Raw genomic sequence first — 12,910 nt, forward strand, 5'->3', positions numbered from 1 at the left:
GTGGCGACGCAGCACAACCAGAGACACGACGGGGCACAGGGCAGGAGATGGAGCCGTGTGGTGGTGGTGGCGGTGGTGGCGATGCGTATTTGGGTACGTACGTGTGTGTGTGCGTGCGTGTGCGTGGGGAGCGGTTGGTGTAGTGGTTAGCGCGCTGCGCTACGAACCCGGCGATCCGGGTTCGATTCCCCTCACGGCCGACACCAGTGACGATTATCTCACCCGGTCATGGGCCTCCCCTAGGTCTACTCAGCCTCAAATGAGTACCTGGTGCGGTGTGTAAACATCGTCACTCGGGAGACAAAGGCGGCCGGACGTGGTGTTGACCACCCACCCCCTCGTGTGGTACCGTGCCGGCCTTCATCATCGGTGCTGCTCGCTAACAGCACTTGCCCCTACAGTCCGTTGAGGCTACACGGGGGATATTTGTCTTTTGTACCTGTGAGTACTTGGCGGCGATGCCGTGCGCGCTCCCGTGGTACACGTACACCGCCCCGCCGTTGTCATCCTCGTAAGGCGCTCCGATCGCAAACTCTACCATCCACAACAACAACAGCAACACAACAACAACACCACGAAAACATCACTACTACAACAACACAACACTTCTACTATTAAAAACAGCAGTAACGATTGCTATTCAGTGGCCTAAAATACAATGTTTCGCTCCGGATGATCGCTGCAAAGTATGATCTGTGTTTTGATTTAGTGTGCCGATCTTAAAGGTGCATTGAAAAATGTGATACTCCGACTGATGCTCCTGCTGTTGTGGAGTGACTCATGCAGCCAGCTATGGCTGCAGGGTTTGGTGGTACATGTTGTTTATGTCGTTTATTGTGAAAATTCGGTCACAGTTCCTATGATCACTGTTACATTTGTGGGGGGAGTTTGGGTGGGGGGGGGGGGGGTTGGGGGGTTGAGTGGGGTGGGTGGGGGGGTCGTACCGGGGTAGTGGTCGTGGTCCAGGTCCCCCAGGTTCACCATCGCCTCCCCGAAGCGAGCGTTGTAGGCGTTGTCTCCCTGCAGCGGCGTGGGCATCTCCAGCATCGCACCCTGCGCGCGGAGACACGGGGACATGGAGACACGAGGACACGGAGACACGGGGACACGGAGACAAGGGGACATGGAGACACGGGGACACGGAGACACGGGGACACGGAGACACGGGGACACGGAGACACGGAGACACGGGGACACGGAGACACGGGGACACGGAGACACGGGGACACGGAGACACGGGGACATGGAGACACAGAGACACAGGGACACGGAGACACGGGGACACGGAGACACGGAGACACGGAGACACGGGGACACAGAGACACGGGGACACGGGGACACGGAGACACGGGGACACGGAGACACGGGGACATGGAGACACGGGGACACGGAGACACGGGGATATAGAGACATGGGGACACGGAGACACGGGGATATAGAGACATGGGGACACGGAGACACGGGGACATGGAGACACGGGGACACGGAGACACGGGGACACGGAGACACGGGGACACGGAGACACGGGGACACGGAGACACGGGGACATGGAGACACGGGGACATGGAGACACGGGGACACGGAGACACGGAGACATGGAGACACGGGGACACGGAGACACGGAGACACGGGGACACGGAGACACGGGGACACGGGGATATGGAGACACGGGGACACGGGGACATGGAGACATGTGGACACGGAGACACGGGGACACGGAGACACAGAGACACGGGGACACGGGGACACGGAGACACGGAGACACGGGGACACGGGGACATGGAGACACGGGGACACGGGGACATGGAGACACAGAGACACGGGGACACGGAGACACGGGGACACGGAGACACGGAGACACGGGGACACGGAGACACGGGGACACGGAGACACGGGGACACGGAGACACGGGGACATGGAGACACGGAGACACGGGGACACGGAGACACGGGGACATGGAGACACGGGGACACGGGGACATGGAGACACGGGGACACGGAGACATGGAGACACGTGGACACGGAGACACGGGGACACGGAGACACAGAGACACGGGGACACGGAGACACGGGGACACGGAGACACGGAGACACGGGGACACGGAGACACGGGGACACGGAGACACGGGGACACGGAGACACGGGGACATGGAGACACGGAGACACGGGGACACGGAGACACGGGGACATGGAGACACGGAGACACGGAGACACGGAGACACGGGGACATGGAGACACGGGGACACGGGGACACGGAGACACGGAGACACGGGGACACGGGGACATGGAGACACGGGGACACGGGGACATGGAGACACAGAGACACGGGGACACGGAGACACGGAGACACGGGGACACAGAGACACGGGGACATGGAGACACGGGGACACGGAGACACGGGGACACGGAGACACGGAGACATGGAGACACGGAGACACGGGGACACGGAGACACGGGGACACGGGGACATGGAGACACGTGGACACGGAGACACGGGGACATGGAGACACAGAGACACGGGGACACGGAGACACGGGGACACGGAGACACGGAGACACGGGGACATGGAGACACAGAGACACGGGGACACGGAGACACGGGGACACGGAGACACGGGGACATGGAGACACGGGGACACGGGGACATGGAGACACGGGGACACGGGGACACGGGGACACGGAGACACGGAGACACGGGGACACGGAGACACGGAGACACGGGGACACGGGGACATGGAGACACGGGGACACGGGGACATGGAGACACGTGGACACGGAGACACGGGGACATGGAGACACAGAGACACGGGGACACGGAAACACGGGGACACGGAGACACGGGGACATGGAGACACGGAGACATAGAGACACGGGGACACGGAAACACGGGGACACGGGGACATGGAGACACGGGGACACGGGGACATGGAGACACAGAGACACGGGGACACGGAGACACGGAGACACGGGGACACGGGGACATGGAGACGACACTGCGTGGTGTGTGATGTGAGTTGTGGGGGGCTCCGGCGCACCCCCCCGCGGCTGAGGAAGAGGAAGACGCGGCCCTCGTCGCGCACGTCGCTGTGGAAGGGCGCCCCCACCAGGAGGTCCGAGAGGGAGTCGCCGTTCACGTCGCCCACGCAGAGCGACGCGCCAAAGTACGAGCCCAGCTGCAGCGGCAGTAGCAGCATCATCATCAGCAGCAGTAGCATCATCATCAGCAGTAGCATCATCATCAGCAGTAACATCATCATCAGCAGTAGTATCATCATCAGCAGTAGCATCATCATCAGCAGTAGTATCATCATCAGCAGTAGCATCATCATCAGCAGTAACATCATCATCAGCAGTAGTATCATCATCATCAGCAGTAGCATCATCATCAGCGGTAGCATCATCATCATCAGTAGTATCATCATCAGCAGCAGTAGTATCATCAGCAGCAGTAACATGATCATCAGCGGTAGCATCATCATCATCAGCAGCAGCAGCATCATCAGTAGCTTCATCATCAGCAGCAATATCACCACCATTAACAACAATTGCCAGTAAAGCCTTCACCATCACCAGCAGCACGACTGTCACCACGACCACCACCCCATCAACACGAGCACCACCACCACCACGGCCACCACCACCACGGCCACCACCACCACCACCACCACCACGGCCACCACCACCACCACGGCCACCACCCCCACGGCCACCACCACCACCCCCACGGCCACCACCACCACCCCCCCACGGCCACCACCCCCACCACCACCCCCACGGCCACCACCACCCCCCCACGGCCACCACCCCCACCCCCACCACGGTACCGGACACAGCGTTGTGTGCGCCACGCAAGTCCAAGGACGTTGAGCCGACCACGGGGGAAGCGTGGACAAGGGGGGGGGGGGGGCAGCAGGAGGATGTGTTTTTCGTTTTGGCTGTTTCCTCTCCCCCCTCATCCCCCACCGCCACCTCCTCCTTCCTTCGACTGTTGAACTCACAATGGCATCCGTCTCCCCGGGTTGCCGAGCCACTGTGCTCAGCCACCACCACCACCACCACCACCACAATTCGGGTCATAACAACTCACCCACCCGTCCACTCACACACCCACTCACTCACCCACTCACTCACTTAGTCCCCCACCCGTCCACTCACACACCCACTCACTCACTCACGCATCCACCCACCCGTGCACCCACTCACTTACCAACGCACCCATCCACCTACCCATTCACTTACTCACCACCCCACTCACCCACCCACTCACCCATCCACTCACCTACCCATCCATCCACCCACGCATGAACCCACCCACTTAACCACCCACTCACTCAATCACCTACCAACCCACCCACTGATCCACCAACTCACCAACCAACTCACCCACCCACTAACCCACTCCACGCACCCACTGCGTGTTTATTTGGGGCAGTGTGAAGTCCCATGCTGCACGGTTTGGAGTTATTGAGCCGCGGTCAGAGACAGGAGAGAGTCTCTGACCGTCGCTCGTGAGCTCGTGGATGAGATGGAGCAGGTTGACGACAGTGATGACGACAGTGATGACGCCGATGACAATGGAGACCACGAGAAGGAGGAGGCGTTCTAATTGTTGTGAGCGATGCGCGAGGGTTGCGAACCTTCTTTCCCGACGCTTCGAAGAACGGAATCAACTTGCCATTGTCGACCTTGAACAGGAACACCTGGGAGACACACACACAGAGAGAGAGACGAGCTCACCCCACGGACACCGGCCAGAGACCACGACAGACAGACAGAGACAGCGGTGGATCTCTACGGGGGTCTCGAGGAGACCCGGGGCTTTCAGAAACCAAATAAATAATAAGAGACTCGTCTTCATCTTCGTCTTCTGTTGAAGTCGGTACAACGACAAGAGACTAACGCTGAGTGTTTCAAGAGCTGCAATCTGCACTGCGGTGAATAGCGAGACGGTGGCGGTCATTCCTGTCGTGTTTTGGCTTTACGTTGCCACAGAACACGAGCCAGGCGCGATATACACAGACAAACATTGGCGGGGTGAGGGGGGGCGGGGGTAGGAGGAGGGGGGGGGGTAGGAGGCGGGGGGGTAGGAGGAGGAGGGGGCGGGTAGGAGGAGGAGGGATAGGAGGAGGAGGGGGGTAGGAGGAGGAGGAGGGGGGGTAGGAGGGGGGGTAGGAGGAGGAGGAGGGGAGGGGTAGGAGGAGGAGGGGGGGTAGGAGGAGGAGGAGCCGTTTCCTGACGAGCCGCGTGCGGCCTCGGGACACGCGGGTTGCCGAACCCCAACATGGCGAGCCCCCCTGCCCCCCTTCCCCCCCTGGACCCCCTGGACCCCTGGACCCCCTGGACCTCCCTGGACCCCCCTGCTCCCCCGCCCCCCCCCCCGGCCTCACCTTGCCCCCCCCCCCCCGGCCTCACCTTGCCCACACTCGAGTGCTGCGGCGCTCCCCCCGCGATCTCCGTGCTTCCCGGGGTCACAAAGTTCCCCGTCTCCACGGAGTAACCTGCGACACACACCTCGTCACCACCTCGTCATCACCTCGTCATCACCTCGTCATCACCGTCACCTCATCATCACCTCGTCATCACCTTGTCATCACCATCACCTCGTCATCACCTCGTCATCACCTCGTCATCACCATCACCTCGTCATCTCCGTCACCTCGCCATCACCGTCACCTCGTCATCACCTCGTCATCACCGTCACCTCGTCATCACCATCACCTCGTCATCACCTTGTCATCACCGTCATCACCGTCACCTCATCACACCGTCACCTCGTTACCAACGTCACCCCAGCTGCCCCCCCCCCACTGACCCAGGTAGCTGCCAGGCCCCACGTGCCAGGGCTCGGCGTGGTAGTGGAGGCGGTTCTCCGTGGCGTTCCACACCACCACCGTGCCCGTCCAGTAGAACGAGCCGGGGGCGCCCATCACCACCGCGTCCTGGCGGGGGGGGCGGGGGGGGGACACGCGGGGGGGGGGGGGACAGGGGGGGACGCGGATGAGGGGACGTGGAGACAAGAGGCAGGGGGACATGGAGACGCAGAGACATTAACGCCGCACAGATACATGGGGAGACACAGGGACACACAGACACAGAGACACAGAGATACACGGACACACAGACACAGGGACACGGGGACAACACAGACACACACACACACAGACACACGGACACACACATACAGACACACAGACACACACGGACACACAAACACACAGACACACAGACACACACATACAGACACACAGACACACACGGACACACAGACACACAGACACACAGACACACACACACACAGACACACAGACACAGGGACACACAGACTCACATACACACACACAGACACACAGACACACAGACACACAGACTCACATACACACACACACAGACACACAGGGACACACAAACACAGAGTTACACAGACACATAGACACAGAGACACACACACACACAGACACACACACAGACACACACACAGACACACACACACACACAGACACACACACAGACACACACCTGTGTAATGGCGGCACTCATCCCTGCCTGACACGAGCCGTGTTCCTCGCCATAGTTGCGGTGTTTGTCTGTGGGGGGAGGGGGGGGGGCAAGATGGGTAGGGGGGATACAAAGACGCACACAGTGATACAAACATATAAAGGCCCCCCAGATAGCCTTAACAGACTGCTGGGACAAGTGCTGTTAGCGAGTTACGACCGATGAAGGCCGGCACGGCACACGAGAGGGTGGGTGGTCAGCACCACGCCATCCACCACTCAAATCACGAACCACAAACCACATCACTCATCCCACCACCTACCACCACACCTACCCCATCACACAAATCACCAACCGCATACCACACCACCAATGCCCCCCTGTGTAGGAGTAACCAGACATCAGAATATTTATTTATGCCGGAGGAATCCGATGAGCTGTAAAGCTCCAGTCAAATAACAAATACCCGATCTTGATGTGAAGCTTTCGTGACTGCAGGAATCCATACTCTTTGGTTCTTTGGGTGAAGTCCCCCTTCTCTTACCAATACAACCTCTTGCCACGGCAGCTCTCTCGCCTACCTCAACATGTCTTCTTGCCGTGCTTGTCCCACCTGATGAGGATCGCTCGTGCTGCGGTCGAAACGTCGCGATTCGTTTGATTTCATTTCAACAAATACCCTCCCCCCCACCGCCACCGCGCCCCATCCTCTCGTCCAATCATTCCCCTCCTTCTCTGTCGCCCCCCACCCCTCCCTCTCCCTGCGCCACCCGGGGGGGCGGGCGTCGTCCCCCCCCACCCCGCCCCCCACCCCCCCCCCGCCCCCCCCCTGCTCACTCTTGTGGCACGGCCTGAGCTGCTTGGTGCCCTGCCGGGCGACCAGGCTGGCGGGGATGAGCAGGCACACCCCGTACGGGTAGATCGTCTTGCGGTAGTGCACGTTCTTCCAGCGGTGGGCACACACCTGGGGTGCAAGATGGGGGGGGGGGGGTACTGTGTAACCACGGGTGTAACACGCACGCCTTCGCCATCAATATTGTCCTGGCACATCGCCCAATGATGCTGGTTGATGTAATTGCCAGCGAAACGTCGGACTACTCTCATTGTGAATGTTGTGGATTCACTCTCCAACACACCGGTGGGCTGAAGAAGTAAACTAATTGGCGCGTTGTTTACGTGACGGACCTTACTGGCCGTGTCGGGTGGTGGAGGGGTACGACACATTTATGCTTACGCGATCCAACCCAAAAAGGCCCACTGAGCTATGTAAGTGAACTTTTCTCAGAAGCGACCTGTCCACACAAATGGTAGCAGCTGAACGAAGTGGACATTTATAGCGGCAGCCCAGCACTGTAGACCAGGCGAGAAAGTTAACATCTCCTAGCCACTGTGATGATGATGAGAGAGAGACACGCAAACTCCTAATATACAGCAGCAGGCATCGTCAGGGTCGGGATCGAACCCACGACCTCCTGTATACGAGGCGAGGTAGTTAACATCTCCGAGAACCCGGCGACCCGAATTTGATTCCCATTCACGGCAAACACCAGTGATGATTACACTGGTCAACACACTTTTTCTGGCATAAGGTATTCCAACGGGTTTAATGTAATTTTGGGGTGCTGATTCCAAATCTGGCATCAGTTTTTGTCTATCACATCAGGTTTTTGAGATATCAAATATTGCATTTTCAATAAAAACTGCAGAAGAAAAATATTTCATAAATGTGGATATCTACATAAAATGATATTATAAACACACTATCCTAAAAATACAGCACCATATTTTATCACTAAAGCAGTCACTGACTCGCAACAACTTGCAATCATAAGTGACAGAGTTAATTTCGGGTAAAATCAATGAAAATGGGGTTTGCTGATAGCATAAAATGAGATGTGATAGAGCAAATATGAGATCAGATTTGGAATCAGCACCCTGAAATTAGTCTAAAACAGCTGCAAAAGTCCAGGCAAGAATTTTTTTTTTGTTGACCAGTGTTATTTGAACCGGTCCTGCGTCTCCCCTAGGTCTACTCAACCTAAAATAAGTGCCTGGTGCGGTGTGTAAACATCGCCACTCGGGAGAAAAAGGCGGCCGGGCGTGGTGCTGGCCACCCACCCCCTCGTGTGCCGGGCTAGCCTTCATAGGTGCTCGCTAACAGCTCTTGGTCCAAAAGTCTGTTAAGGCTATACGGGGGATCTTTGTCTTGTTGTTGTTGTGGGTGGATGTGTTGGTATGTTGGATGAGATAGTGGCTGTGGTGGTGGATCAGTGGGTAGGTGAGTTGGCGGGTGAGTTGGTTGGTTGGTGATTTGGTGGATCAGAGGGTGGGTGGGTGAGTGTCTGAGACGGTGGGTCGGTGAGTTGGCGGGTGAGTTGGTTGGTTGGTGAGTTGGTGGATCAGCGGGTGGGTGGGTGAGTGTCTGAGACGGTGGGTCGGTGAGTTGGCGGGTGAGTTGGTTGGTTGGTGAGTTGGTGGATCAGCGGGTGGGTGGGTGAGTGTCTGAGACGGTGGGTCGGTGAGTTGGCGGGTGAGTTGGTTGGTTGGTGAGTTGGTGGATCAGCGGGTGGGTGGGTGAGTGTCTGAGACGGTGGGTCGGTGAGTTGGCGGGTGAGTTGGTTGGTTGGTGAGTTGGTGGATCAGCGGGTGGGTGGGTGAGTGTCTGAGACGGTGGGTCGGTGAGTTGGCGGGTGAGTTGGTTGGTTGGTGATTTGGTGGATCAGAGGGTGGGTGGGTGAGTGTCTGAGACGGTGGGTCGGTGAGTTGGCGGGTGAGTTGGTTGGTTGGTGAGTTGGTGGATCAGAGGGTGGGTGGGTGGGTGAGTGTCTGAGACGGTGGGTCGGTGAGTTGGCGGGTGAGTTGGTTGGTTGGTGAGTTGGTGGATCAGCGGGTGGGTGGGTGAGTGTCTGAGACGGTGGGTCGGTGAGTTGGCGGGTGAGTTGGTTGGTTGGTGAGTTGGTGGATCAGCGGGTGGGTGGGTGAGTGTCTGAGACGGTGGGTCGGTGAGTTGGCGGGTGAGTTGGTTGGTTGGTGAGTTGGTGGATCAGCGGGTGGGTGGGTGAGTGTCTGAGACGGTGGGTCGGTGAGTTGGCGGGTGAGTTGGTTGGTTGGTGAGTTGGTGGATCAGCGGGTGGGTGGGTGAGTGTCTGAGACGGTGGGTCGGTGAGTTGGCGGGTGAGTTGGTTGGTTGGTGAGTTGGTGGATCAGCGGGTGGGTGGGTGAGTGTCTGAGACGGTGGGTCGGTGAGTTGGCGGGTGAGTTGGTTGGTTGGTGAGTTGGTGGATCAGCGGGTGGGTGGGTGAGTGTCTGAGACGGTGGGTCGGTGAGTTGGCGGGTGAGTTGGTTGGTTGGTGAGTTGGTGGATCAGCGGGTGGGTGGGTGAGTGTCTGAGACGGTGGGTCGGTGAGTTGGCGGGTGAGTTGGTTGGTTGGTGATTTGGTGGATCAGAGGGTGGGTGGGTGAGTGTCTGAGACGGTGGGTCGGTGAGTTGGCGGGTGAGTTGGTTGGTTGGTGAGTTGGTGGATCAGAGGGTGGGTGGGTGGGTGAGTGTCTGAGACGGTGGGTCGGTGAGTTGGCGGGTGAGTTGGTTGGTTGGTGAGTTGGTGGATCAGAGGGTGGGTGGGTGAGTGTCTGAGACGGTGGGTCGGTGACTTGGCGGGTGAGTTGGTTGGTTGGTGAGTTGGTGGATCAGAGGGTGGGTGGGTGAGTGTCTGAGACGGTGGGTCGGTGAGTTGGCGGGTGAGTTGGTTGGTTGGTGAGTTGGTGGATCAGCGGGTGGGTGGGTGAGTGTCTGAGACGGTGGGTCGGTGAGTTGGCGGGTGAGTTGGTTGGTTGGTGAGTTGGTGGATCAGCGGGTGGGTGGGTGAGTGTCTGAGACGGTGGGTCGGTGAGTTGGCGGGTGAGTTGGTTGGTTGGTGATTTGGTGGATCAGAGGGTGGGTGGGTGAGTGTCTGAGACGGTGGGTCGGTGAGTTGGCGGGTGAGTTGGTTGGTTGGTGAGTTGGTGGATCAGCGGGTGGGTGGGTGAGTGTCTGAGACGGTGGGTCGGTGAGTTGGCGGGTGAGTTGGTTGGTTGGTGAGTTGGTGGATCAGCGGGTGGGTGGGTGAGTGTCTGAGACGGTGGGTCGGTGAGTTGGCGGGTGAGTTGGTTGGTTGGTGAGTTGGTGGATCAGCGGGTGGGTGGGTGAGTGTCTGAGACGGTGGGTCGGTGAGTTGGCGGGTGAGTTGGTTGGTTGGTGAGTTGGTGGATCAGCGGGTGGGTGGGTGAGTGTCTGAGACGGTGGGTCGGTGAGTTGGCGGGTGAGTTGGTTGGTTGGTGAGTTGGTGGATCAGCGGGTGGGTGGGTGGGTGAGTGTCTGAGACGGTGGGTCGGTGAGTTGGCGGGTGAGTTGGTTGGTTGGTGAGTTGGTGGATCAGAGGGTGGGTGGGTGAGTGTCTGAGACGGTGGGTCGGTGGGCAAGTGATAGAATTTGTTTCATTACCAGGATTTTCCCATCGCTGCCCGGCTGTCGCTTGAGGCTCACGCCGAGCCACTGGTCCTCCAGGTCCGCTCGGCAGTATTTCCCACACGTCTGGTTTTGCTGAGTCACTGGAAGAAGAATAAAACATTCCAAACACGTGGGCGCATTAATGTCCGTGTCAGAGATAAAGCAGGTGCCACCGCACCTCCGATTAGCGCGGTTGGCTACGTACGGTGCGAAAGAAGTTCAACATATAACACACTCGCTTCACTACCCGGCTTCGCCCGGCACTTGGATTCTTGTCTTGGATTAACACACGGCCTACGTGGAGGGTGGGGGGATGCGTGACGTCAGCAGGCACACTGCGTCACGCTGCCGCATGCGGGTGACATCACAGATGTGACGTCACCGCTCACTTGCTGTGCAAAATATATCCATTATTGCGCCCCCCTCCCCCCCAAAATACAAAGTCTCTTTTTATACTTTTTTAATTGTGTACAGTCTGGAGCAGGGGTCGGCAACCTACGGCTCCGGAGCCGCATGCGGCTCTTTACGGGCTGCTTCTTGACGATATGTACAGTATGTACTCAGATGCATTGCGGCTCTTGAAATACTGACTTTTGTACCGAATTGGAAAGAAATGGCTCTTCTTGTTATTTTGGTTGCCGACCCCTGGTCTGGAGGATACCCACATGCAAAATTTCAAGTTTGTTGCATGTTGGGAAGTACGCTAAACATTTCTAACAGACACACACATTCACAAATTTCCCTTTTACATATAGTACTGTATAGATATTGGTTGGTCTAAGGACCCTGGGGATGGATACCCTCTGCCCTCTCCATCTCTGTTCGCCGCCGTCTCGTTGTGAGTCTCTTGTGTTATCATAGCCACGATCATAAACCACATGTCCATCCAGACCCCTGCTCCCCCGCCATAGCAATGTGGAAGTGCCACCACTGGGATGTGAACAGGATATGTGCAGTGCGTGCAGCAAAACGCCAATGTGTGACTCTACTTCAATGCTCCCACGTCTACCCCCCCCCCGGCCTCCCACCCACTCGCCATCAACAACCCCGCACACTGACCAACATCCATCAGCGGATTGTTTTTTTCAGCTTCGCACGCTGAAAATATCGCGTGGGAGGAATGGAAAACGATTCCGACCTACAACAGAACGCCGCTCTGCGCTTAATTCATCCGCTACTTGCTGTACTGCCCCCTTTCTCTCCTACTCGTCCCAAAGGTCACCGCCTCATTGCCCTGGAATTGGCTGTCCGGTGGTCCATCTGTGCGTGGTCCGCCAACCCCCACCTCCGAGTGGCCGGTTGACAACGGCCGGCTCCCACAATCTCTCCAAGCATCGAGACATTCCTTCTGTCCCTTCGCCGGGATTCTAACCCTCCCCAGGGAGGTCTGTGGAAGGGCTTGTTTAGGGTGTGGCTCCGCCTGCTATCGCCACACATCACTCCCCCATCCTCGTATCTATCTGTGTAATCTCCCTCCATCTATCTCTGTGATCTCACCCCCCCCCCGCCCCCCATGTATCTCTCTCCGTGAGCATCTCTTTGCGTGAGTATCTGCGTCTGTAACTCATCATGCTGCCTATCTCAATTTGCAGCTAGGGTGAGAGTTAGAGCTCTTATAGGGTTAAGATTAGAGTTATGGGGTTATGCTGAGGGCTATAGGTTTAGGGTTATGTGGTTAGGGTTATGGGGTAAGGGATATGATGTTAGGGTTATCGGGTTAGGGCTATGGGGTTAGGGTTGTGGGGTTATGGCTATGGGGTTAGGGCTATGTGGTTAGGATCAGGATTAAAGACTAAAAACTTAGGGCTATGGGGTCAGGGGTTGGGGATATGGGTTTAGGGCTAGATCTATGGGGTTAAGGCTGTAGGGTTGGGATTATGGGGCTATGGCTAGCGCTATGGGGTTATGACTATGAGGTTAAGGCTATTGAG

The 12,910-nt window shown here is 57.7% G+C and overlaps 1 protein-coding gene across 3 annotated transcripts in view; it reads right to left on the reverse strand.

The window, feature by feature from the left end:
* Positions 1-12,910, reverse strand: part of LOC133358197 (integrin alpha-9-like) — a 39,406-nt gene that overhangs the window by 22,673 nt on the left and 3,823 nt on the right. For 2 of the 3 annotated variants that reach the window (XM_061576423.1, XM_061576425.1), the window contains exons 3-11: positions 10,974-11,080; positions 7,331-7,457; positions 6,515-6,582; positions 5,811-5,937; positions 5,411-5,496; positions 4,636-4,698; positions 3,034-3,171; positions 945-1,053; positions 440-534 (exon numbers count right to left, since the gene is read on the reverse strand). In XM_061576423.1, the coding sequence (XP_061432407.1) occupies positions 440-534; positions 945-1,053; positions 3,034-3,171; positions 4,636-4,698; positions 5,411-5,496; positions 5,811-5,937; positions 6,515-6,582; positions 7,331-7,457; positions 10,974-11,080 (920 nt within the window). Of the gene's footprint in view, positions 1-439; positions 535-944; positions 1,054-3,033; positions 3,220-4,635; positions 4,699-5,410; positions 5,497-5,810; positions 5,938-6,514; positions 6,583-7,330; positions 7,458-10,973; positions 11,081-12,910 lie in introns of those variants that run through there. The other variant, XM_061576424.1, reaches the window with a different exon arrangement.

The sequence above is a fragment of the Lethenteron reissneri genome, chromosome 61, assembly GCF_015708825.2.
Source record: "Lethenteron reissneri isolate LAM-NWPU_2019-01 chromosome 61, ASM1570882v1, whole genome shotgun sequence".
In the NCBI taxonomy this organism is placed as follows: Eukaryota; Metazoa; Chordata; class Hyperoartia; order Petromyzontiformes; family Petromyzontidae; genus Lethenteron; species Lethenteron reissneri.